Source organism: Tenrec ecaudatus, chromosome 10 (assembly GCF_050624435.1).
Source record: "Tenrec ecaudatus isolate mTenEca1 chromosome 10, mTenEca1.hap1, whole genome shotgun sequence".
NCBI classification, from domain to species: Eukaryota; Metazoa; Chordata; class Mammalia; order Afrosoricida; family Tenrecidae; genus Tenrec; species Tenrec ecaudatus.
Genome location: NC_134539.1, coordinates 15846947 through 15874898, shown reverse-complemented (window position 1 = coordinate 15874898; position 27952 = coordinate 15846947). Strand labels below are relative to the sequence as shown.

Sequence of the window (27952 nt, the reverse complement as noted above, 5' to 3'; positions counted from 1 at the left end):
GACCTAACTGGGACCTTCATAGAGTACCTTCAACATAACTGCTCTACTGTTCTAGATGGGAGCACAGATGCTACCCAGTTTGGCTGCTGGTGGTGATGCTACCCAGTTTGGCTGCTGGTGGTGACGTGGTGTAGTACCAAATGTGGGAATATCCACATGTACTCACTTACCTGGGACAAGTGTCAGGCCAAGATGAGATCTGCCATCTTAGTCTTGTAACGAAAGCAAAGGCTTTATAGAGGCTCTATAAAAGATCGGGCAGAGAAAAATGATCTATTGGAAATAGCAAATCCAGATTCAGCCATCAAGAGAGCAAACGGACAAAAGGTAGAGAAATGTGCTTAAATTTATGCCGTGTGATCAACGCAACTTCTAATCCAATGGAGATGCAGCCATGTCTAGTATCCTCGGAGGATCTATCACAGTTGGTCTTGTTTGCCATCAGAGAATTGCTTTTGAAAGCTGAGAGTTGTTTTTAGACAAGATGCTAGGGACTCTTGTCAGCATGTTGTGTATGACAGAGCAGCATGGAAGACAGACCTCTGTTCAGACAAGCGGTTGGGTTGGAGGGACCTTATAGCCCACACATAGCACACTGGCAGGAACAGGGTAGTAATATTCTCAAGTGAATGTGCTCCTGGAAAATCTTAAATCTACGGTCTTTACGGTCTGCTCAGTGATGTTGCTCGGGTATATAGGAGAATAAAAGCTTGTTGGTGTACTTGATTGCATCCTTGAATGAGACCTCACGTGACAGACTCCGAACAGTGGACATGTAGTATTTGAGCCCATAAAGCATGGGTCACTGTCAAGGCTTTTTACCACTGGAAATGTGAAGTATGTAAACCTCATAGGTTTTCAAATTTTGTTAAGTTTTTTCTTACTCATCCAGGGGAATGGGCAATTTGATTGAATTTAACTACAACCTAAAAGAGAAAAAGATGAGAGATAAACATGACACATTTAAATTGAATTTATAACACTTTACAATTTTAATAAATTCTTCACCCTCAAACAGGAAAGATTTCCAGAAGGTATTTTAGATATGGTTCGCTGTAATTTTCTGATACCTCGAAATCATTTTTTGATCAGACTGACACTGTTATTACTAGGATTATTGGTTAAGGAAGTGATTAAAATGATGGGAAATCAGAGCCCCAAAGCCGATTTGGGGCGCTCGCAGAACTGGGTGCTTTGGTTTGAAAAACCTGAACTAGCTCACCCACAAGTCTTGATTTCTCTGGTCCCACTCATCCTGCATAAACTACATGATTGTTTATTTTTTTAATAATTAAAAACACTGAATTGCCATACACCTAAAGTTGGTATGATTAAATTATTTCTTACAAAGAAATGTGTTCCAATTTATATATTACTTCTTTGAGGGCACCTGATCTGTCAAGATCATTTACTCGGTTTGCCAACACCTATTTTTCATCCAAACACCCCTTAATATTAAGAGCAGTCCACTCTAAGATTAATTTACACAATAGTTCTTGCTTGTTTAAAGTTTACTCCGTGTTTAACTTCTCAGTTCATTGTATGTATTTGAAAGTTCTGTACCTTGGAAGCTTCTGGTAGGCAGCTCTCATATTCTTCAAAGACTCAAAACACTTCCAACTACTTGGTGAGTCCTATCATTAGCAAAATGCAGTCCAGACAGAATTGGAATGAACAGGCAAGCCAGGCTGGGTGAGAAGAATGAGTACATACATCGAACGGAGACTTGTACTCCAGAACACACGTTTCTGCCTCGTTAATGACACAGCCCACTTAAAAATGGGCAAAAAGCACTCTGGATTTAAAGTGCACTTTAATAAATACTAGATCCTTTTTCTAAGCATGAACTACAATCAGAGTGGTGTCATAGGAAAGCAGTAGCAGGAGGCTTTAATTTCTGGAACTCGAACTGATGCTTCAGGAGGCAGGTCCTCTTCTTCAGTGGCATTTCTTGGAAATTACTGTCCAAGAGGACAGTTATTCTACAAGGGTTCCTTTTTAAAAAATGTTATCAATTAAAAGTTCCTGGATCAACGTAAGGATAAGCCAGGAATTCTCCCAGCTTGTTGCCTTCTGAATCATAGTGGAGCATTCGGAAGCAAACATCACAAAAGAAACACGGGTCCTCTGGTGCAAAACTGTCATTATTTGTCACCCACCTAGTTTGAGAGAGAGATGGACATCAGTACAACCAGTGTTTGATGCTGTTACCACCCTCTACTGGTCTGCAGCTCCAACTCCCCCCCCCCCCCCCCGCGTCCTACGGTCTGCCTTCATGCTACCCAGTTAAGGCAAAAGGGTACCCCTTAAATTTGCCTAAGGTGGTTTCTCCAAGACTCAAGGGCAACCACAGGAAAATCCGTGTGTCACCCTTGCTTCTCACAGGGGTCATCTTGAAAAAGCACAACAAACCCCTGGGAGAATCTGATTATTTGCTGAGCTTTCTCACTGGCAGGTCAGTGCTGCTTAAACTGAAAATACCAGCTGTTGAACAAAGACATTCCAAATGGGAGGGTGGTCACGCGATCCCGTGGGTAAGTTTTGGGCTCTAGATGATGGGACAGGTCACAGCAAAAAACCACTACTGCCCAGCTGAATATAAAGCGGCTGATTTCCATGTTGACCTGACTAGCCAGGCTTTTCAGTTAATCAATTAGAAAAGCACTTAAAGGTGCAGAAGTCACAACAAACCAATAATAAGAAATTGATCCCAAAAAAATAAAGAAATTAATCCCCTACTTCTCTGACCCTGCTCCACCATAAGAAAGACTTTTAAAAATGTACTTGATTCTGCAGTATGAGGAATACTCAAGAAAGAGAAGTTTTTTTTAATGTGGGAATTTAGGATTTGAAAAGGATAATCAACATGTGTAAAATGCTTGGCGGCCCCAAGTCTTTTACAGTTGATTGTGATGATGGTTGTACAACTGTATTGAAGATGCAGGGGGGGATATGAATTGTACACCATAAATGGGTAAGCAGTATGTATGGCATGTGGATCATCTTAAAAGTGGCTTAAAACAGAACTTTACGAAGAAACTAAATTTGATGTGGTTACATGTACAGTACTGCAAGTTGTCACTCGCAGGGAAGGTGGTTTTGAAAGCACCTAAGAGGCTCCAGTAAGCTGGTGAGCGCCCTAAGCAGCCACCCGGGGACCATGTAGGTGGATTCTGCCCCTCTAGTTACACCGCAGACTACAAACTCTCAGACCCCCAAGTAGGAAGAAACCCAAATGCTAAACGTGCAACGGACCTTACTGTTGACCATCAGTACCTGTGGAATTAGGAACTCTCCCTTACCTGGCAGTGTACATCTTACAAACAAAACATTTCCGAGTCCACAGCCAGTGCTTCTTGGTCAGAAGGGGGTAGAGCGTCCTATCCAAGCAGTCGTCATGATGCACAAGTCTTTCGCACCGGAGGAAAGAAATGAAGATAGTACATGACATTTTAACGATTTTGAAACAACAACAGCTGTATCAACATTGGGAATACCACTGTTTTTTCAAGGTTGTGTTTCACAGACAGCCGATCTGTTGCTTCGGGAGTAAGCATTCCTAACAAAATGTTTTCTGGAAAAAGGAAAAACGGCATTTGGGGCTCAAGTCTCCTTTGAGGCTTTCCCAGACCCTTTCTGGCAATGTGTGCTGTGATTGCAGGAGGATATATTAAATTTAGAATTTCTTGAACATAGGTGTGCAAACCAAACTATCAAACCCCATCTAAGGAAGCCTATGCACTCCTCTCTAATCCTCTGCCGGGGGCTGGACTCTGACTGGGTTTGCACGTCAGAGTAGCAGCTTGGGCACCCTTGAGGGACTTTAACTGTATTCCCTTTAAATGTTCTCTGTGAAGTCAGAGGGGGCAAGAGAAGGGCTGATAGGTAAGGTTTCCCAAGGAAGTCTTGTGTAGGACAGCCGTGGCACCCACCAGGAGTCCTGTCGTGATGTAAACACTTTGTTGGGACAACTTTCCTGGTGGCACTTTCCTCACCAATGCATCTTCCATGTCCTTAAAACTTCTGGTTCAGTCTCAGCGAAATCTATCAAGATTACACTCATCTCCCATGGGATCCAAGACAGTCACCATCACCTTCTGAGCGGACTTCTGCCCGGCAGCTAACTTTGGAAGCTACTGCTTTTTCTTTTTTTTTTTTTTTTAAGGCATTGTGATGAAATGAAGACAGCTACCCACTAATCAAGAGACACATTTAAGCACATTTTGTTTGGAATAAACCAATAAATGCATGGACTGCTAGTCCAGCAGCAATGCTTTTGGACTCAGTAATCCCTCATGTAATCGGGATTTTGCCCAACACTTAGCACCTACCTTGTAATGCAACTTGGTTTTAGAAAGCTTCTCTGTACCAGTTTACCTAGAGTAATATTATTTGGTACAGTATGATTTTTTTAAAAATAATTATCTTTAGTAAGTGTCATAAATCTGGGTCCTAGTAGAGAGGATAAATGTGTAGGATTTTTAACCTTAGCTATGAGAATCGTGAAATTTCAAAGGATTAAGAAAGTGGAAATGGAATCAAGTTTCCACTCTGCTCTAACAAGCTTCATGGCTTTTGTAAACCCTTCAACAGCCTGGACCTTCGTGCCTTCCTTTGAAAACTGAAGATACTGCACATAGGATTTTTCTGGAGGGTCATAAAATCTGGTGGTTAATTTTGTTTTTAATAAAAAAAAGGTAGCATCACCCTCACCATAAGAGAATGGTTCAAGGGAGTGGAGAGCAAATGCTTTGAGAATGATGAGGGCAGTGGATGTACAAGGGTGCTTTATACAATTGATGTATGTATGGATTGTACAAGCCCCTAATGAAACATAAAAACTAAAAAACAACAGAAACAATAATTTATAATGAATACAGTTTAAAAAAGTTATCACAGAAGTCTTCAGTAAAGAGATTACATGTAGACAACTTGAAAAGAGTGAACTTGGAAGTCACATATGTTCCTGGAGTAATAAAAACAATGTTTTATAAAATAAAACAAACTAAAAGAAAAAAATAGTTCAAGGACTAAACTTTGGGCAGTTAGTGCATGGAACGGCTCTCTCGATCTGCCCACAAGACAATGACCTGTAGTCTACCTGATACTGAACTTTTTAACAGGGTAAATGGTTTCTACTTCAGCAGTGGAAGAGATCATGGTTTCTTTGGCTTAGTGTTTGCCTTGGGTTTCAAAGCCACATTTGGCCTTTTGGTCTTAGATTGACACTGAGCACAACAAGAAAGGAGGAAACCAAGATGGCCAGAAAACAGTGGGCGGCCGCCTCCCACTGCATGCTGGTTCTAAGCGACAGCTCCCCTCCCTCGCGCTAGCAGGCAAAACTGCCTACCTGAAGCTATGCAATAAATGTGCCCTGCAGTTCACGAAGTCCTCACGGCTCTCCTGACTCCCCCGTTCCTGTCTTCAGCTTTTCACATCTCTCTAGTAGACATTTAATGTTTCACTTGTGACTAGAAAGAACCTGCCCAACCTCTCCGGGTGATATTTCACATTTACTTACATTGCTTTTCTATCCCTATGTTACTGCTAACGTTTTTTGCCGAGCATATATAATTGAATTCATATTAAGTTAAATGTGAAAACCATGACACAAGATGATAAACACAAGTCTGTTCAAGTTCTCTATTTCAGGGACCAGGACACACGCAGTACTGTTATCACAACAGACTCAAAGCACAATGGCTCCAAGGTTCCCCAAGTCAACCTCTAACAGTTGAGATCTGAAATCCTCTAAGTACACCTCTGCTGACAAACACGGAAACCTCTAATGGTTTTCCTCCTCTTGGAGGAAAAATACTGCTACTATACATTCAGAGTAAGTTCTCTCTTGTAATACCAGGAGCTTTCAAAAAGCTTATGGATTGGTGGGGGAGGGGGGAATGAAAGAGCTGATACCAAGGGCTCAATAGAAAGTAAATGTCTAGAAAAGAATGATGGCAAGATATGTACAAATATGCCTGATACAATTGATGTATAGATTTTAGTAAGAGTCCCCAATAAAATGATTTTTTAATAAAAATGGAAAATTTCCAGGATTTTTTAAACCCCCTTGTATTCTCATTTCAAAAATACAGTTGCTAGCATGTTTTATTTCTAAGCAATAAAATGAACTACGTATTTTTAGGTGTTCTACAAGAAGGAATTAAAAACACTCAAGTATTCCATCTTGCCCGAATTTTGTTATAAACTTTTTTTCTCTCCAACCTTGGCCTTTTCGAGCTTTACATTGATGTTCTAACAGTCAGTTAATTCGCTGGAATGTAAAGGGTAGTCACCCAACCGTCTGATTTCAATGGGAGATTGCACTCACGCTCGATATTATTACAGGAAACCAGGTCTCCAGACAGAAAGAAGGGCCTCTTCAGCTGGGGTGCGTGCAGGGCTTGTTGATATTGGGTGCCCCAAGTGGACAACGCACAAGAAGCCTTATATGATGGAGAACTGCTTAGGACAGGACATGACCTAGCCAGGTGCATTATTTCCCAGTTAACTCGGGGTTAACAATCAAATAGTCCATTTAAACAGACTCTGAACCCCACCCAACCTTGCCTGACTCAGAATTCCCAGGAGAACTTAGCAACCAGCCCGCCATCTGGCGATGTGTATCAGAGGTGAGTTTGGAAAAAGGGGCCTGGTGGCGGGGTCTTGTTAGGTAGCGACCCTGGGTTAACAGCACAAACGCTGCCGGTCCTGCACCATCCTCACAACACTAGCTACGCTTGAGCCCACAGGTTCCACAACCCATCTCGTGAAGGGTTCCTAAGGACGGCTGAACCACCTCACTGACAGGAAAGGGTGCGGCGAGACAAACAGCTGCGTTGTAGAAGAACGATGGAGAAGTAAAAGCAGGAGCGTCCTCACCGTGTGGTGTATCACTGCTCCACTGAAAGCTAAACAAGGTCTTTCAGAGGGCTCAAGTCAGGGCTACAGCAGTCTGCATGCTAGTCCTTCGTAAAGTGAGGTTCCTACACATTTCCTCAACAAGGGGGAAGAGGATTTTTAGATCAGTCAATAAGGTTTGGGGAGCGTCTGTGCACTAGGCCTTGTGGGGCAGCCCTCAGGTATGCACTCAACTGCCAACCGCACTGTTGGTGCTGCAGGGGCAGTGAATTATGTAATGTGGCTCATTTAGCCAAAGCCTCACCAAAGGACCTTTCCTGGAATACTTCTGTTAAGAAAGTGAGGGAAGATACAGATAGGATTTGCCTGTGAGTAATTACGCACAGGATTCCCTGGAGTACCATCCTGCTGTGTATAAAACTGGCCTTCTGAGAAGCAGGGGGCAGGGGCAATCTCAATACCGCAAGAGCCAAGAGTGGGGTGTGTCTCTGGACCTGAAATGTCAGCTTTGCCATCAGAGGAGCAGCAGCAGAAACAGGAGCCAGAGCATGGACCGTGTGATGGACTTCCCAACTCAAGGAGCAGGTCAAGATGAGTTCTGTGCAAAAGGCTGCCTTGCGGAGTAGGGTGCCTCTGGGCCATGGCTCACTGGAGTGGGGCACCCCCAGGCACTTTTACACCCCGCTGGGTTTTTGGAGCTTGAGCTGAATGCCTTCGGGTTGAGGCTTCTGGCGGAGTTGTGTGCCCCTTGGGGCGTTTCTTAGCAGACCAGAAACTTTTTAATAGGTCCTGGTAAACAACTATCCTGAACATTGCTCACTGGCATTGCAACTTGTTAACTTCCTTAATGACTCCTCCAATGATGAATTTTGTGAGTTCCTGTGTAGCTATTGCAATGGTTATTAGAAACTAGACAGATAAAATAGTGGACGCTAATTTAACAACACAGCCGGTTCAAGCCCACCAGCCACCACTAAGGAGAAAGAGGAGAATTTTTGCTCCTGGTAGGGTTTATAGCTTCATAAACCCCCCCGAGGCCGTTCTAAGCTGTCATGTAGTGTGGCTCTGAGCTGGAATTGACCCAATGGCAGAGGGTTTTTGGAGTTTCATTCTAAAGCAGTTTAATACTGTACAGTTGGCATCTCTATTTCTCATGGAGCTAATAACGATACAAAATGTATTAACTGACACTAAATCTCACTGTAGAGGGTTTGTGCTCCTTCCCAATTTAAACCTTTCACCACAGGCTTCCAAACTTACTTGGCTTATCTATCATCCGCTTTTCAGAAACAAATTACTCTGCCTCCTCTAGCAATCAAACATTTGTGCCTATTAGTCAGGATAAAGTGTAGGCATCTGTGTGTGCATCCCCCTGGATCATGCAGCAGCTCCCAGGGGGTGGTACTGCCCACTTTAGGAAACACTGCTTTACATCATCTTAAGGTTTCACACCCTCAAATGTTAGATTTTGTCTCTGTTCCCTAGTTCCCTTTTCGTTCCTAAACATGTTGACAAAGGCAAGAAACAGTAATGTAGGGAACACACATAATGGCGGGGGTGGGGGGGTCTACCACCTGATAAGCACTGCTTAATCTGCCAAGCAGACGGGCTTCTGCAAGTGTTTACAGATTTGTAAGCTAGGACCCAGTAAAGTAACTCTTCAAGAGAAGCACCACCAATACAAACCCAGGAGTGCCGGGGGCAGGCCGCTCTCCAGCTCAGCTGCAGCAATGCTGACTTCTATTCTTTCGCTCCAAGTACCTGCGCTTTCATCTTGTGACTGGAGAGATGGAGACAGCACACGAGACAATGTGCCGAATGCTGCCACCTACCGTATGTCAGTAATGACCACCACGTGTTCACAGTCTCCCTGGTGACAATATAAATAAGGAAAGCCCAGTTTGATATGCAGGTCATTGAAGGTGAAATCTTCCATGTTTGCCGCCTGAAACTTCCCATAGCCTCTGTCGTGAGCTTCAGACCACTCAATGATAGTCCTGGGGGTGGGAAGGGAGAGCACAGATGTATCACTGCTTCATAGAAACTTTTAAAAGGACAAAGAAGGGGTCTGAGACAGCAGCATTTCCTACACAGGTTCCACCTTGAGAGGAAAGCCCGGGGCCCATGCAAGAGGGGCCTGGGACTGGACTGTCCTCTACCACAGCCGCACGTACCTGGGTGGTACACACAGTCAGGCTCAAGGGTCAAAAACTTAAACGGTAACTCTGCCATGGAGGTGGCCTACTGAGATACAATTATTTTAAGGACGAGAACCTGGGATGACCTTGAAGAGATTTTTGGAAAGCGGCACCTGCTCAGATCTCTGCATTCGGGATGTCTCTGATCATTGTAAAATGTTCCTTCAAAGTAAAAGAAGGCCGATTTGTATAGGTCCTACAGAAATAGAAAATAAAAAGATGCGTTGAGAGTCCAGAACCAATAATAACTGGGAAGTTTCAATGATTCAAAATGCTTAGATTTTAAAAATTGTTTAAATTATTATTACTCATATTAATGCATTAATATGTTACAGTAGCTGCATGAAATGTTACCCAGAGGCTTCACTCCTGAATGTGTGACATTTAATGGGAACATTTAATGTGACAAGTACTGAGCCACAAGATTTTATCCTGTTGCTGTTTGTACCCCAGGGTTGGACATAAATTGACAAGATTCTCCTGTGAGTCATGGAAGGAATTCAAATGGAAATGAAATACACACGTCAAGGTTACTTTACTGTACACAAACATGGCACTGGCAATTTGGGGTTCTAGAACTAAACCAGTAGACAACATATGTCAAAAAACAAACAAACAGAGGACCGTAGGACTGGCCCCGCCATGGGACACGGCGTCCCTCACTGAACCATGATGCTGCGGGGACAGGACTGGAGACAGTGCGGGAGCAGTGCAGTCTGGCCCCATCACGCTGGGCGGGGCACTGGGCACATGCATCAGAGCAGCAGGGGGAGCAGAGTGATGAAACCCCGGGGAAACACCAAAAATAGACTTGGGAGACAGAGTGGGACCCCATCAGACTCGACTGGAAAACACTAGTTTTTGCACTTATTTAGTTATCTACATGTCTACCTAGATAAGTAATTTGGAGATGAAAAGAATAGGACCAATGGTTCCAGGGGGATGGATACGGGAGAAGGGGAGGTGGGAGGAAGGATAGCGGGTGGGGGAGGGGGACACGACAAGGGAACAACAAGAGAACTAAAATCATTGGAAGTTAGGTCGTAGGATGCCTAGTGGGGCTCAATCAAGGGCAATGTAGCAGCGAGGAATTACTCAAGCCGAGTGAAGGCTGAACATGACGGTGGGACAAGAGGGAAGTAAAAAAGAAAGAGGAAAGAACCAGGAGGCAGATGACATTTAGAGATACAAGGTATGTGTGTGTGCGTGTATGTATGTTATGTATGTATGTATATATATAAGAGAACTATATACTCATCTACATGTTAATAAGGTTGCAGATGGGCATTGGGCCTCGACTCATTAACACAAGAACACTTTGTTCTAACAATCCAGCATTCTATGATGCTCATCTTCCCGATGATCCCTGAAGACAAAGCGGGTGCATAAACAAATGTGGCGAAGAAAGCTGATGGTGCCCGGCTATCAAAAGATATAGCGTCTGGGGTCTTAAAAGCTTGAAGATAAATAAGTAGCCATCTAGCTGAGAAGCAACAAAGCCCACATGAGAGAAGCACACCAGCCTGTGTGATCACTTGGAGTCCATGGGATCAGGTATCAAGCATCTAAGACCCAGAATAAAACCATACCAAGGTAAAATGGGGGAGGGGTGTATGGAGTGGAGACCCAATACCCATCTGTAGACAATTGGACATCCCCTCACAGACGGGCCACAGGGAAAAGATGAGCCAGTCAGGGTGTAGTATAGCACCGATGAAACACACAACTTTTCTCTAGATCTTTGGTGCTTCCTACACCCACTATCATGATCTCAATTCACCTTACAAATCGGATTAAACCAGAGCATGTACACTGCTACAAATAAGATCCTGCAACACAGGGAATCCAGGATAGATAAACCCCTAAGGGTCAACAAGCAGAGTAGAGATACCAGGAGGAGTAGGGGAGGGTGGGGAGAGAGGGGGAATTGATTACAAGGATCAACCTAGAACCTCCTCCCAGGGAGACGAATAAAGGAAAAGTGGGTGAGGGGTGACAGAATACAATGAAAGATATGAAAAAATAATCTATAATTTATCAAGGGTTTGTGATAGAGTGGGTAGGAGAGGAAGGAAGGAAGGGGAAGCTGCTATCAGGCACTCAGGTGGGAAGAGAGTGCTTTGAAAATGATGGTGACAATGCGCAAATGTGCTGGACACACTGGAGGAAGGTGTGGATTGTGATGAGATGTAAGAGCCCCCAATAAAAGTATTTAAAAAAAGACTGAACAGGGCCTCCTGGAGACAAGTCCAGCTCCCTGGGAATGACAGCTGACTAGCTGCTCTGTGGGAGAAAGACAGGGCTTTCTACTCCAGGAAAGAATGACAAGTCTCAGAAATCCAGGGGGCAGTTCTACCCTGGCCTACAGGGTTGCTGTCATTTGCTATCCACTTGGCGGTAGTGAGTTTGTTTTGGTGAGTTGATCTTGTTACTTTATAATTTTGTGTTTTTGTTGGGTGAAACTCTGCCGAGCAAATCATACGTTTTCTTCCTCTAGAGAAAAGACAGGTCTCTGTTGCCTGCTCAGTATGTAGCCTTGGAATTCTACGTGTTCCTCTTCGTTCTCCAACGATACAATAGCCTCTACTTTTTTTAACTCAAGAAGCCCGGGGAAACGAAAACCCTTAAAAGTATTTACAACATTAGTCAGAAACCAATTCAGTACAGTGATGCTAATCACTACACCTGTCTCCTCTAAAGAGGGACACGCTCAGCCTCAGGCGCAGTCAGGTAGACACCCGGCACTATCGGTGACAGTGCCCTGGACAGAGGGAAAGGTGCCTCGGTGGCAAAGAGTGGTGAGCCAGGGGAAATGTTAAAAATAATAAGCAAATCGCAAACCAGGTTGGATATACAAGTGTAAACTCCACAGGAGGGAAGAATTCTTTTTCTGGTGTTCAGATGCTGGAAGCATGAAAAGCGTGATGGGCTGAGGCAGAGGTGAGTAGCACACAGTTAGGTTGGAATCATTCCTTCAAAGGCCTCTGAGGCTCACCTATGGATGCTGGACTCCAGGTGCTATAGGTGTGGTTTTCTAGCTGAGAATGATGGCAAAGACATGGAAGAATAAACCATCTGCTGGCCCATTTATGAAACGGCCAGCGAATTGCTGAGTGTCTGGGCATATTACTATTCCTGTTTGACTGGGTGTGGTGGAAGAGAGGCTGGGGGGGTAGATAGGAGCGAGGAGTGTTCGAATCAACTTACTTTGCTGATGTGCTCAGGGGCTTGGTCTGGAGCATTGCTGAACTCCCCTCCGATCTGGAGGTCGCTGACGCAGCAGATGGAATCTCTCAGCTCGGTGAGCTTCTGACTGCCCAGCACCAGCACGGTCTGGTGCGGCTTGTGCTCTTTGTGCTAAAAGCAAAAGGTAAGGAGGCAGTTTCTACTTGGGCAGAGGGCAATTCAAATACCTGTTCTGTCAGAGCCAGGTCTACAACAGTTATTAGTTTTCAGTTTTGGTTGAAAATGATCATAAAACTGCCACAAACTAACATCAGTATTAGGAACTGCAGGGCCACCATGGCATCTAGTAGCACCACCGTGTTCTACAATTTTCTGCAAGCTCCCTCACTCAAGTCAAGGATGTGTTTTTGGTTTTGTACTGGGCTTGGTGATCTGAAATTGGAAAGCAATTTCCCTACAGAAACAGGATAATTGTTACTCCCAGGTACATTTTTTAAAAGTCTATCTACTGCAAGGACATTATTTATATACTGTAGTAACATTTCAATTAAACCTTTTACTCATGACACTCCTAGTTTGGAAACCCAGAAGACGAACGTATTCTCTGGGCTGGGATAGAATTCTTTTTATTACAGATTCCTTAGAAATTCCTCAGTATCTCAACTTGCTAACGCTCTCTATTTTTGTCCAGTATGACTTCTGTTTAGTTCATGCAATAATGTCCCAAGTTTAGTGAGTGGTGAGCAAACATCACCCAACTTCTTGACCAGCCACCCATTCTGAACAACAACTAGGATTTTCAGAATTAGAATTACTCTGGATTTGTAAAATTTGCCATTTCTAGTACAAAAATCAGATATACACTCCACCCCTATAATTATTATCCAATTAATGAGTTATTACATTTGATATTTATTTTACAATAAACCAAGCCAAACCCACCACCAGTGAGCTCATTGTGACTGCTAGTGCCCACCTAGGCAGCAGTCGTGCTGCCTGCAGGATGTTTACAAGCTGTAAAACGTCAGGGGAGCAGATGGCTGCATCTTTTTTCCTAGGGAGCAGCTGGTGGGTTTGAACCACCAACCTTTTGGCTGGTTGGAGTGCTTTAACCTCTGCACCACAGGAGCTGGCTTTATTTTTAATATTACATGTTAAAACAAGGACTCCCAAAGAGTTGGTAAGAGCTCCCAAAAACATGCTTAAAAACATTTTTTTAATTTAACCTGAAAAAAAAATTGCCTCTAAAGTCAAGGCTGAAAAGTCACTAGAATTCAGAAAATAATTGCACTGACATCTCCTTTTAAGTTTTTGCTAAGTGTATTAAGAATTTTGTACAAAATGTTCGTAATGTTTCTATACCAATCTCAATCAATAAAACCAGTTACAAGAGAGAGGAGAAAAAAAAGGAACATAGCTGGTCACCTCTGAAAAAAAGATGTCACATCAGCAGCAGGGACCTGCACCTTCCCAGACTCTTAAGGAACAGGACTCAAACACAAACAAAGAAAACCCCGACTCTCTGACCAAGGTTGCTCATATTCTCGGTCAGCACTGACCTTATGAAAGATGACAGGGTACAAGATATTCAGTGACAGGATCAGCTCCCCTGGTTCCACTAGGTCAGCTGGATTCTCCGGCCGTTTCCCGATGGCACGGGACTCCTACGGGAGAGACATGAAGTCAGAGGCTGTGACTCGGAGAGGTGGGTGGTGCGGTAAGCAAAGGGCTGGCCCTGACTCCTAACCCTCCTATCCCAGGCTAACTGGGAAGCCTCTCTAAGCTTCAGTCTCACTCCTGTTATATAAAACTGTGGTTGGACCCACGCACCCAAAGCATCTGAGAAGTGTGGCGTTGAGTAAGTGAAGACGAGACGGGGCGTTCTCTAATGCAAGGAAGTTGTGGTGGTTGCGGGGCCCCAAGCCATTGGTGACTCACAGCATGCCCCACGTGGTGTTTCTTGGCTGTGATCTGCTGAAGGCCGGCCTCCAGCTCCTTCTCAGGAGTCACTGGAGGGTTGGAACCTCTGACCTTTTGCTGGACAACTGAACAATTAACCACGGGGCCTCCTCCTACACACTGGTGGGACACTGGCACTTTACAGCCACGGCTACTGGCATGTTGCGACGAAGCTGCACTCTACGTGAGGAGGCTCAGGTTTGCCCTCGGGCCCGCCAAGATGCAAACAGAACCTGTGTGCTCTAAAAGCCGAGCTGCTTTACAAACATCACTTTCAGCATACCACGCTCTTACACATGCTCACCAAATATGACGACAGAGAAGGGGCAAAGGATGCAAAAGAAATGAAGGTGCGACGTGACGGGTCCCTGCACGCACCACCAAGGGTCCAGCACGTGGACGCTATGTAGTTGGTGTGCGACAGAGTTCCCTGAAAGAAGCCATCGTGTCCACTAGCTCGTATCCCTTAGTACTTACTCGACCCCAACTCTACTCAGGGTTTTACAGCGAGATCATGGCTTAGGATGAAGACTGGACACCAATATCAGGGGCAGAAAAAATGCAGTAAGGGCCAGGGGGGTGAAAAAGCAGGAATTCAGCCTACTCCTGCAAGCAAGACCAAGGCAAGGGAAAAGGCTGGAGCAGAAACCTAAGCAGACCCCCAAGAGTCAAACACCCCAAACAAAGCCCCCAGTGCTGTTGAGCGGCTCCTGAGTCAGAGCCAGCGACCCACAAGGCAGAGCAGACTCTTCCCAGGAGCAGCTGTCACCGCCTTCTCCCGTGGCACAGCTGGCCTTTTGGGAAACAGCCGGGCGCTAACCACTGCCCCGTCAGGGCCCCTAGTCACAGAGGTGGACCGTTTTCTCTCACAAGAGCTTGTTTTCGGTGAAGCACATGTGACATAAAGTGAACGTTCAGCTAGTGGCGGGAAGGTTACTGTTACAGGTGGGGAATGACGCTTACCATCTCGTAAGCAAACGTTTCCTGTCTGCACACCCGGTCTATCGTTATGGTTTCTTCCCGGTGTTCCATGAGCTTCTTCCTAACTCTGTTGTAGATATAAGGAAAAAAAAAAAATCACACCTCAGCCTTCTTTACTGGGCCTTTGAAAACAAGTCTAGTAATTTAAAAAACAAACCACCTAAAATAACAAAAAAAAAAACTTTTTATATTTGAACTTCAGATCAACAGGAAAGCTCCCACCGATAGCAGGGAATGCACGTTAGGGCTCACACACCTCCCCGTCGCCAAGTCCACCTCAATGCGCAGCGAGCGACCCTACAGGACGCTGTAGAACTGGCTCTGTGGGTTTCCAAGATGGTAACTCCTACTGAAGGGGAGCCTCATCTTTCTCCCTTGGAGCAGCGGGTGGGTTTGAACTGCGACCCTGAGAGAAGCGTAACCACCATGCCACCAGGGCTCCTGTTAACAGCTTCCATAAGCATAATTAGCAAGAGCAGGAAATCGACGACGGGGTACATGGTTAACTCCAGAGCTTAACTGGATTCATAATTTTATCATTTAGTGCTTTGAATCCCCACGGGGCCTTTGTTATTTCTCCTTAGCGGGCTCAGTTTTGTCTTTCATGGTCTGGCTGCTTTTGGAGAGTTACAATCAGTCACTTGTATAATGCCCCTCGATTTGGGACTGTGTGCTGTTCCCTTCTTATCTACTGCATCGCTGTACAGTTTTGAAGAGAACACCACAAGAAAGGCACGCAGTGCACCCACTACTAACAGGGAGTGCTCTCCCTTAGCCCCAGCGCAGAGCCAGGTGCTGCTAGAGAGGGCACGGCCCTGGCTGGCACCGCACGACTGAGGAGCAGCTGTGGTGCTCTCCTGGCTGAACTTGCTGTAAATCCACCTACAAGAATGTCAGGGAAAGCTGGTCAAAGGAGGTGCTGAAAGGAGGAGGTGGGTGCTGGAGATCGCTGAGGCTGAGCGCTCGGCAGGAGACCGCCCAACAAGCTCGCTGCAATCGATGTCTTCCCACCCTTCCACTGAGGTTTATCCTTGTACCAAATGGCTATTTTAGAGAGAAAAGATGCAGTGGAATTGCTTATATAAGGCTCTCTAATCCATTTCTCTGACACCCCTCCTAATGATTGGGTGGGGCTCTGCAAATAAGGTATAGAGAATTCTAATTTGAGGATTGACCAGTTTTGCCAGGCCTCCGGGTATAAGAACGTCACTTCAAAGCAGAGCAGAGAGAATTCCAGGATGACCAAGAAAAATAAAATCATCCACAGAATACATGGCAGAAGCCAGGCCCCTGAAACAAAGCAGTGGGTGGGCTTCCTAGCCCATAAGGCAGAGTCCAAGGGACCGCGTGGATGAGAGCCAAGAACGAGAGCAGCATGCCTGCCAGCAAGGCTGAGAGGCACTATGGACAAAAGGACTGCCTCCTACCACTCTGTAATCGGCTAGAAGGACGAGGCCTGCACCCCGCTAGAAAGAAACCCACAAGAGAGGCATTCCTGACCTATAGGGTTGCTATGGGTCGGAATTTACTTGATGGCACTGAGATTCTTGAGTACTGCCTGTGAGTTCTTAGCAGCCACGGCGACAGTTCACGGAACCACTACAGAAGGAGAAAGGAAATTGGAAAGTGGAGGCATTTCTGACGTCTGTTGTGTGGTATTCAGTGTTGGACTACTGTGGAGCTGGATTCTCCTCCTCCCTTGTGTAGGGCGGTCAGCTCTGACCCCCATGCCATCTTCTCAGAAGGAAAAAGGTTCTGTAGATGAAATAACCAGCGCGTACATCTTCATTCTCACGTAACTGCTCTGCAGTTCTGCTTTCCTCACTAACAGTGTGTCCTGGCAACCACCGAGTCCATCCTTCTTCACCCAGGGTCACGGCGACATAGCAACCCACCTTAGTAAGCGAGGTCTGTCTGTCTGACATTCTGTGCATGGGCATATTTGGGGTATTTCAAATCCAAAGGGGCTTTTCAAAGTTAATGAGGAAATTCCATTATCTTTTTCCATTTTGCATGAACTTTTTGAAGCCTCCTTGTATCTTGCAATTGCAGTTGCAACGAGAAACCTTGCGGTCACGCATTTTAGTACTGGTGCTGGTGCATCTACAGTGCAGTCTGCAAGAACTTTGGGAACGTGGGGCCAAAAGGTAAGTGCATCTGAAACTTGGTGAGGGCCACCAGAGCGCATCCCCATCAGCAATATTTCCCCCATCGCCTCACCAAAAGGATGTGTCGGTCTCATTTTTCTGTTAGGTTTCTGGTCTTTGTTATGCCTCAATTAAGAAGAGCACTTATGTATGGGAGGCATTAGGTCTTTGTGGTAATGCCCTATTTCTTTGAGTTGTAATAGCTACCCTGTTACTTGTTCGTGGTTTTGGTTTTTTGGGGGGTTTTTTGCTATTAAAAAATCTTCATGTCATCAATTTTACTCATCTTTATTTTATTCTGGATTGAGGCTCAGTTGATAAGGCATATGCGAGACCGTAGTGATCTTCAATTCCATATCCCATTGCAGTTAATTCTTCTGAATGCTATCATGCTAAATTTCCATATATTTTTCTAACTCTGGACTTCTACTCCACTGGCCTGGTTAAGGCCACTTTGGTGTTTCAATTATAAAGACTCTGCAGTGTATTTTAATATAATATCTGGTAAAAAGTCAGTCTATTCCCGCCAAGCTCTCACCCCTAGCCCCAGTGTTTTCCAGCCATTTTAACATGTTTTGGTTTTCCACGTGAACTTCAGTACCAGTTTGTTTAAATCAATGTCTCTCTCTCTCTCTCTCTCTCTCTCTCTCTCTCTCTCTCTCTCTCTCACACACACACACACGTTGGTATTTTCATCAGGATTGCACTGACTTTATAAATGACACAGGACGAACGACTATCTTTATAATGTCATGGATTCCTATCCAACAAGGGGGATGTCTTTCCATTTGTTCGTCTTCCTCAGTGCCCTTCCAGAATGTTTTACAATTTTCCTCACGTAAGTTACAGCTGTTTACAAGTGTGAACAAGGGTCTTGTTATAGCACGCCAATGTGCTAACGGGATTTCCCCCTTCCATTATGTCTGTCCTCGGTGGTTTTGTATATGTAGATAATGTGTGTGTTAGTTTGTACCCTACATCACTCAAGTACTTTACTGTTTGTGTTAGCTTTTGCATGAATTTCTCTGGGCTTTCCTAGGAAAAGAACACAGGATTCACACAAGTGATGCAGAAAAGGCGTTTAACTCAATTCAACACTCTCTGATGATAAAAACACTCAACTAAGAAAGAAGGGAAATTCTGAGACAATAAAGGGATTCATGAAAAATTCCACAGTTAACCCATAATCAATGATGAAAGACTCAAAGCTTTCCCCCTGAAACCGGGAACAAGGCAAGGTGGTCCAGGCTTATCCCTAGGACAACTGGGAAGAGAACGGAACAAAGACTCCAAGCTGGAAAGAAGTGAAGACGCCATGTTCCCATATGGAAAACTGCACCAGGAACCCGTAAGAAAGTGACGAGAGCCAGACACGGGCTCAGCAATGTGGTTTTAGATCAACACTCACAACGGCATGTAACAAAATAAAATACTCCACTTAGCCAGGGAAGTGAAAGACTTGCGCACTGAAAACAAAACATTACTCAAAGAATCGAGGCCTCAGTAAATGGAAAGGCACCCAGTGTTCATGGCTGGAAGACTTAAAATCAGTAAAATACCAGTATTACCTCAGATAATCAACAGATTCAATCTAATCCCTATCAAAATTCCAACAGCCTTTTGGACACAAATAGTTGATCTTTAGTTATGTGCAATTGCAAGGGCCTTCAATAGCTAAAACTCTATTGGATTTCTACAATCAAGAATGAAGTTTAAACTTATTCCAACACCCTCCCCCCACACACAAAGTTCACAAATGGATCATTGACTCAAATATAAGAATGTAGCCACGACCAAAAACAAGGCCCTGAAAAGCTTTACCCTGGTTTTCTTCAAAGAGTTGTATGGTTCTAGTTATCAATCCTCCAAAGTAATTGTTGGATGCAGAATCATCCACATGTTCCCCCAGCTCCCCCCTTACAATCTTGACAGTTCACACTCAGGGTTACAAAAAGAAATGTATGCTCCTTTGCCTTGCTGTGCAATTTTGTAAAGTCTGAGACTCAGCCTTTCCCCTCCATACACGATGTGTTCTTCAGCCCTGGAAAGGGCCCGTGTAGCTGCTAGCCGCAAGGTCAGTAGTTTAAAACCACTAGCCATCACTGGGAGAAACAGAAGCTTTCCACTTCCACACAGATTTACATTCTTGGAAATCCAGAGACAATTCTATTTTATCCTGTCTGGAACTGACTCAATGGCAGTGAGTCTGGTTTAGTTTGGGTCTTGCCTAAAAGCCTTCATGATTTAGCTTTTATTTATCTCTGAAATCGTAACAATTTTACAGGGGGATGCCTGAGTTGATTGTTCTGAGCTAATTTCTCCAGATACTCAGAGAGGGCTTTCAATGTGCTTTTGTTTTTGAATATGGAAATTTCGCTTATTTTAAAGTATTAATTCTGTTCTATGCATTGTTTTTCCTTCCCAGAGATTGTGATACTAGAACATTATACCTTCTTTCCCTGTCTTCCATTCCTACCATGTTCTCTCTTTCACCCCCTTTATGTAATTTTCATTCTCTTGAATATTTACAGGCAAAAAGTTCTTTATTTTCACTGGAGTCTATTTTCCCATCAAAAACAAGCTCACTGACACCGAGCCCATGAGCAACCCTACAGGCGGGGTGGACTGCTCCCGTGAGTTTCCTGATACTTGTACAGCAACAGAAAGCCCCATCTTCTGTCGATGGTATTGAACTGCTGACCTTGCAGCTAGCAGCCCAACTCCTGACTATTATACCACCGCGGCGCCAGGGTAACTTATAATTTATCCTTTTTCCCTCAATTATTTGTTTCATTTTTATTTCAAAATTATTTCATTCTCAAAATCTCTCATTCAAGGTAGTTTGTAATATTCTCAAATGCTTGAGCACACTTAATTCCATTTGAAGTCTAGCCTTCGTGTATTCTTATTTCCTGGTTGTCTTCCAGGGGCTGGGAAGCAATCTGATCCGTGCCAGCAGCTGTGTCTTGCTTTCCTGCAATAAGTCCCTTAGGATTTTATTTCCTCTTACTCAATTTTATCACTTGAAGGGCAGGTTACAAGGTCTCTAATTCAATAGTGCTCCTTTCTGTTGGTCTAGGAAAGTCCTGATATATTATAGCTTTAAATGTTTTATTTGTTCTAGTGGTGGCAGAGCTAGAAGATCCTCCAGTCTTGTGGATCTTTCCCCCTTTTTCCCTCATTCAGTACTCTAAAGTTGACCCATTTCCCCCCTAAAAAAAAAAAAATCAAACCAAACACTGCCATTGAGTGGAAGCCAACGCACAGGGACCCTACAGGACAGGGCAGAGCTGCTCCTGTGAGTTTCCAAGACTGCAAAGCTTGACGAGAATTGAAACTCTTATCTTTCTCCACTGGTGGTTTTGAACTGCTGAGCCTTTAAATGGTGAAGCACTGATTCAGGCTACACAAATGAGAGAGAGGCGTGGGCAGAACAATCTAATGTAAATGGCAGTCTGGTTCCATCACAATTCATAGCCTTGGAAATCTCATGGGGCCTCCTGGGGGACGTTCTCTCAAGCCCTACAGTGTTGCTGGGAGTCAGAGTCAAGTCTATGGCTGAAGTCTGAGACAGTTGACGGACCGTTCAGGTCTGGCTAGGACACCAGAGAATGAAGCACATGCATCATTCATGTCCGACTAATGCGCTCTCCTCCCTGACTGGGAGCTGACAAAATGACATCCACCCCCCAGCAAAGCTCGAAGGTACTGCAACAGAGAGGTTGCTGCTGGCGCCCAAAGAGCCACTTGACTCCTGGTGGCCAACCTGACATGTGCAGAGGAGAATGCCCTACAGAGATCTGAAGGTTGTGACAAACCGAACAACAACTTAAGACTTGTCTTCCCGAGGGGCTGGCCCCAATTCCAATCACTACATAGACACCTGCCCCCACCTCCCAACAGAAGAATTTATTTCAAAGGATGGCACTGAATCTGCAGCTCTGGGAGAGGGACATATCTGATCCCAGCACACGGAGCAGATGAAGGAGGAGGAGGAGCGTGGAGCACATCCTGGCACACCAGGCCTTGAGGATGATGTTCCCAATTAGAGCAGCCAGTCCACAGACAGGACCACATGGCCAGCCCCACTATGAGACATGACGTCCCTCATTGACCCATAGCTGTACAGGGGACAACACTGAACACACAGGGTTGGGAATTGCGCCCAATCTGATCCCGCCACAACAAGCCAAAACACTAAGGGAGTGCAACAGAACAAACAGCAAGGCAATGGAGCAGCAAGATCCCCAGGGAAAGCTGAAGGTGGACTTTGGGGCCAGGGCTTGGTGCCCCAACAGACTGGACTGAAAAACACTCCTAAAGGCCAACAAACAGTCTTTGAACTAACTACAAGCTTTTCTTTCTTGTGTTGTTTTGTTTTTTTGTCACTGGTTTGTTGTTTTGTTGTATATTGTTGCTTGGTTTTGCTCTGTCTTTTGTGCATTTTACTATCACCACAGGTTTGTCTAAATAAGATAGGCTAGATGAACAATCTGGAGGAGAAAACAATGGGATTGACAGTTCCAGGGGGACATGGGAAAAGGGGGATGTGGGGGGAAAGGTAGCGGTGTTAACAAACCCAGGGAAAAAGGAACAAGTGATCCAAATCGGTGGTGATGAGGGTGTAGGAGGCCTGGTAGGGTGTGATCAAGGGTAGTGTAACCAGGTGGAATTACTGAAACCCAAATAAAGACTGAGCATGATAGTGGAACAAGAGGAAAGTCAAAGGAAATAGAGGAAATAACTAGGAGGCAACGGGCATTTATAGAGATCTAAATACAGGCATGTACATATGCAAATATATATGAGAATATGGAAATAGAGCTATGTGCATATATTTGTAGGTTTATTAAGGCAGCAGAAAAACATTGGATCTCTACTCGAGTACTCTCTCAATACAAGATTACTTTCTTCTATTAAATTGGCATTCTATGATGCTCACCTTCCCGACACAACCGCTGAAGACAAACGGGTGAATAAGCGTCTGGGGTCTTAAAGGCTTGAAGGTAAACAGGCGGCCATCTAGCTCAGAAGCAACAAGGCCCACATGGAAGAAGCACACCAGCCTGTGTGATCATGAGGTTTTGAAGGGATCAGTTATCAGGCATCATCAGAACAAAATATCTTATCATTGTGTGCTCACCTCCCTGATAAGATCACTGAAGACAAATGGGTGCATAAACAAATGGGGTGAAGAAAGCTGATGGTGCCTGGCTATCAAAAGAAATAGTGTCTGGGGTCTTAAAGTCTTGAAGGTAAAACAAGCGGCCATCTAGCTCAGAAGCAACAAAGCCTACATGCAAGAAGCTCACCAGCTTGTGCAATCACAAGGTGTCGAAGGGATCAGGTATCAGGCATCATCAGAACAAAAAATCATATCATTGTGAATGAGGGGGGGGAGTGTACAGTGGAGACCCAAAGTCCATCTGTAGGCCACTAGACATCCCCTTACAGAAGCATCTTGGGGAAGAGACGAGCCAGTCAGGGTATGATGTAGCAAGGATGAAACATACAACTTTCCTCTAGTTCCTAAATGCTTCTTCCCCACCCACTATCATGATCCCAATTCTACCTTACAAATCTGGCCAGACCAGAGGATGTACACTGGTACAGATAGGAAATGGAAACACAGGGAATCCAGGGCAGATGATCCCTTCAGGACCAGCGGCGTGAGTGGTGATACTGGGAGGGTGAAGGAAGGGTGGGTTGGAAAGGGGGAACAGATTACAAGGATCTACATGTGACCTCCTCCCTGGGGGATGGACAACAGAAAAATGGGTGAAGGGAGACGTAGGACAGTGTAAGATATGAAAAAATAAAAATCTATACATTATCAAGGGCTCATGAGGGAGGGGGGAGGAGGGAGGGAGGGGAAAAATTAGCTGATGCCAGGGCTTAGGTGGAGAGCAAATGTTTTGAGAATGATGAGGGCAGTGAATGTACAAATGTGCCTTACACAATGGATGTATGTATGGATTGTGATAAGAGTTGTATGAACCCCTAATAAAACAATTATTAAAAAAAAGAAAGCTCAAACTGGACAGCTGATACATGAGTAAATGCTTATGAAATCATAAAAAAAGAAAGGAAAAAACCCCAAAGACTTGCCTTCCAAGGCATTCCTGGGAGGGTTAGAACCACCAACCTTTTGGGTAGTAGTCAAGTGCTTAACTGTTCGCACCGCCCAGGGAGTCAACAGGGACATATGGGGCACCCCACGACCAGGAGAAGTAACCTACGTGGGCTCCTTAAGCCTTGGGCTACAACTTGAAAGGCGAGAAGCCAACAGAGGTAAGGCAGCAGCCTGGAGTGAGGGAACACCTCCCAGGGACTGAAAACAGTGTGACCGAAGCCTGTGGCAATAATGCTGGAAAGGTCAGCAAGGTCCACTCTGCAGAGGTCCCAAAGGACTCAGGACTTTAGCCAAGGACCACTGAAAGGGTTCTAAGCATGAGAGCAACACAATCAGGGGTGCACTTTGGAAAATCCCAACAATCATTAGGGTGCTGGTGGAGCAAAATAATACAGTGGAGTTGAGGCAGCACATGGATGATGGAGTTCAGGGCACCATTAAGGGCTTTTAACCAGTTCAACCCCCTGCTGAGATTTCACTTTTCACTCTGGATATACTGAATTAGAATCTCTGTTTAAATAAGATCCCTGAGTAATGCCTACGGATTAGCTGGAACATACATTTGAATGAAGTGTTATGAGGGGTAGAAATGTAATTTTCAGCAACCATGAGAGCCAAGCCCTGTTCTCAGCAAGCCTTCAAGAACTTTGGAAGTGTCAGGAGAGGTCCAGACAGGGGAATTGCCTGTACTCCCAGGGAACAAAGTGGGCTGAGGTCGTTTGGAAGGCAATCTTTGGTTCTTAGAAATGGGTCGGTTTGAGATGAGTTGAGGCCAGGTGCAGATGGTTAAGTGCTGGGCTGCAGGTCCGTGGTTTGAACTAGCCAGCCGCTGCAGCTGGAAGATACGCAGCCTTAGAAACTCCGAGGCAGTTCTGCCCTGTCCTAGGAATCGACCTGACGGCTGCGGGTCTAATGTCGCCTGTGTCACTTGTAAAAAGTAAGTAAGTCTGGCCAATTGCGCTCTCATGTGGAAGAGTTTGAGTGTCTGGCTGTGGAGCCACTGGCCATTTCTGAGCCTGTACTCAGTGGGGCAGGTGAGAGTGCAAATGAAAGAGGGACTCAACAAACATAGAAGCCCGTTCTGTGCTCCCCCTGTGGCTAATGTAATTGTCAGCAAGGGGGAGGGACGTCAAAAGAAACAAATTAGGCAGTTATTAAGAGAGATCACCGAGAGAAAGAGACTGCCTGGATATTGGAGTTGGACCACTGAGGCAGGAGCATTTGGCAGTGGTGGTCTGAATAACAGGGTCAGAAACAATACATCTCACAGTCCGAGACTAGTACAGGCGCACCGAGCTAAAGCAAACAGGATACGAATCGCTGAAGCAGGGTGCGCGTGTGCGCACTTGGATGATTCTAAAAGTATTTTCAACTTTTCATAAAATGTTGAAAACCCCGTCTAACACGCCCCCCCCCCCCCCCCGCCTGTAAAAACCACATTACAGAAGACAAGTCCTCCATACCCCAAAGTCACCAGGTCCACGTCCTCAGGGATAATTTCCGGGTCCTCGCCTTCTTCCAGGCACTTCAGCTTATCCAGGCTGGGAAAACCACAAACAATGACTTTAAAGGGGCGCCCGCCGGGCATCCCTAGCTGCCAGGGTTGGGTTCTAAGCACATCCATGCATAATTCAGAAGTCAGCTAAAATCGTGCGGGCGGCTCAGTGGAGGGGTCGGCGTTTTTTGTGCCCACCTTGCAGTAAGTGAAATGGGTAATCTGGCCGATTGAAGAAGGTCAATACTCTCAAACGGCGAGGGATCGGGATCGCTACAAGTCCTTTCTACGTTTGCATCCGGAATGCGGCACTTCGGGGGGGGAGGGGGGGACCGAGCCCTAGTCTAGCAAGGAGGTCCTCCACTCGGAGAAGCCCCCTGCCGCAGCCTCGCCCCTACTCAGGTCCCCCCATTGTCAACGTGTCTGTCAACAGCAGGACCATCTCGTCACGCCGGCCGGTGGCCTTTCGTTATTAACCAGCGGGGAGAAATATTCCTCTCCCATGCACCCAAGTCCCTCAAAGTGTGCGCTACGCCCGGGGCTGCTTCGGATGCGGCCAGTCGGGGAACGCTCTGGCTGGGGTGGGGGGACCTGGGTGGGGGGACCTGGGTGGGGGTGGGGGGCCCCGGCAGGGCCTGCTCGGCTCTCCGACCCCGGGCTCTGACGAGGTCCCGGGGAGCGCGGCGGCAGGGGCGCGTCCCACTCGGCCCCGCACTCACCCGCACACCGCCCTCAGCTCGGCAGCCGCCTCCAGGCTGCAGCCCAGATCCCGGGCCACCGCGGCGTCCTCCCGCGCCGAGTCGGCGCCTCCGGGGCCCCCGGGCGGCCGAGGCTCCTCCAGCGACAAGTCGTCGGCCCCGCGCAGTCTGTCCCGCCACAGCTCCCCGAAGGCGCCCACGTGGAAGGCGCGAGTGTTCAGCTCGGGCAGCTCATACTCTGGGAAGTTGCAGCCGCCGCTGCTGGGCACCGGCTCCTGCCTATCTGCCACCCCGCTGCACGCAGGGCCCCCCGGGCTGCCTTCAGCCATGTTCACTCCGCGGCCTTCCCCGCAAAGGCCGAGCGCGGCGGGCCTCGCGGAGCGTGCTGGGACTTGTAGTTGCGCAGTGCCCGCGGGCGGCGAGGGCGGGGCGGCGCGAGCCGAGCGTGAGAGACTACATTTCCCGGCAACCCCCGGAGCGGGGCGGCCCCCCGGGCGCGGCGTCACGCGGCTCGGCACGCCGGGCGGAGCGCATTGTTCTCCGCGCTGTGCTGGGCGGGCCGGGGCGTGGCTCGCTGGCGCCTGGCCCACCCGGCTCTCCTGTCCGCGTGTGTCCACTCCTTTCTGCCAGCTTGTTGCTCTCCTTGTCCCAGGCTCACGGTTGGGACCTTTTCTCTACTTCACGGACTACCTTCCTGCCTGGGGCCCAGAGACAAGGACAACGGCTGCTCAGGGACATGACCAGTTAAAGCCCCATGCTGTGCACATGTGCATTTATATACGTGCAGTAATGTTTCCTGAGCACCCAAAGCTGCAGTTGGTAACCCTAATTTATCGTGTTACTGCGGTACCAAATAAGTTTCAGCAGGAACTAGCTTCCAGACTAGGAAGAAAGGACTGGCTGTCTGCTTCAGCTATGCAGCCAATGGAAACCCTGCGAATCACACAGGTCTGATCTACAAGATTCTGACTTCCGCAACCCATCTTGGGGAAAGCAGCGGGTCAGGGCTGCGCTTCGTTTTTTGAGCATGGGCGGCAGCAAGCAACGTACTTTGAAAAAATTATTAGGATGTTGCCAAATCGGGAGGACGCTTTCCCATTGGCAGAAGAAAGCGCGTCGTTGTTGTATTGTCTTGTGGGCCCTGTGAGCAACAAAATGGAACACTGGCTGGTTCTATGGCTAGGTTTGGGTCCACTGTGAGCCACTGTGCCAATCCGTGTCTTCCTGGGGTTTTTGATGTTGCTTTCTTTGTTTGTTTTGATGACCCTCTGCTTTAACAATCGTGCATCTCTATCCAGGAACGGGTTCTTCCTAATAACATTTCCAGAGTGGGTGAGATGTGACCATCCTGGCTTCTAAGACGCATTCTGGGTGATGGATTACTTCTTCCTAGACATGCTTGCTTGTTCCAGCCAAACTAAAAACAAACAAACAAAACCCACCAAACTCGCTCACTGCCATCGAATTGATGGCAACTCACAGTGACCCTATAGGACAGGATAGAACTGCCCTTGTGAATTTCCGGGACTAACTATTTATGGGAGTAGAAAGCCCAGTCTTTCTCCTGAGGAGCGGCTGGTGGTTTCAAACTGCTGGCCTTGCAGCTGGCAGATCAACATATAACCATTACACCGCCAGGGTGCCTCTTCTGGCATTCCAAGTATATTTAATATTCTTCACCAACACCATAATTCAGATGTATTGATTCTTTGTCATCAATGATTCTGCTAGGGCATAACAGAAAAGGCAGATAACAATCAGTCTAGCTTAGATAGAGCTTTCTTTATTTCTTCTAGATCTCCCTCTGCTGCAAAAGACAGCCGAACATACAGAAGGAGCCTGGCCCAGTTCTCTCATGCTGCCCTAACAAATAACACAAGTGGCTGGCTTTCATGAGCTGAAATGTATCTTCCTACAGTTGAGGAGACAAAAATTCCATAGTTAAGGCACAGAAGAAGGTCTTTGTCTCCTTTCACCGTCTGTAGACTTGGCATCTTTGGGTAATCTCCTTGGTCCAGGAGAAGTTCTGGTGGCATCCTGGGCTCAGAGGTCAGTAGTTTGAATCCACTAGCTGCTACACAGGAGAAAGATAGACTTTCTATTTCTGTAAAGAGTTAAATCTGAACATTAGGGTATGGATTCTTATAAGAGCTGTGAGAGCCTCCAATAAAATGATTTATTTAAAAAAAAAAGCTCTTGACACGCGGAATCCAGGATAACTTAACCCTTCGGGAATAATAATGGGAGCAGCGATACCATGAAAGTAGGGGGAAGGTGAGGGACAGAAAGGAAGA

The 27952-nt window shown here is 46.1% G+C and overlaps 1 protein-coding gene across 2 annotated transcripts; it reads right to left on the bottom strand.

Annotated features, from left to right (window-relative positions):
- Window positions 1-968: 968 nt before the first annotated feature.
- Window positions 969-26033, bottom strand: SNAPC3 (small nuclear RNA activating complex polypeptide 3). Of its 2 annotated transcripts, none has more exons than XM_075559942.1 (9): window positions 25680-26033; window positions 24929-25006; window positions 15168-15252; window positions 13805-13909; window positions 12267-12416; window positions 9146-9255; window positions 8694-8858; window positions 3303-3410; window positions 969-2159 (listed from the first exon to the last, which is right to left on the bottom strand). In XM_075559942.1, the coding sequence occupies exons 1-9, from the start codon at window positions 25985-25987 to the stop codon at window positions 2012-2014; spliced, it is 1257 nt and encodes a 418-aa protein (XP_075416057.1). In that variant the 5' UTR covers window positions 25988-26033; the 3' UTR covers window positions 969-2011. The 2 variants fall into 2 exon arrangements, with proteins under 2 accessions (XP_075416057.1, XP_075416058.1); XM_075559943.1 differs by having other exon boundaries at window positions 9173-9255; window positions 25680-26032.
- Window positions 26034-27952: the final 1919 nt, after the last annotated feature.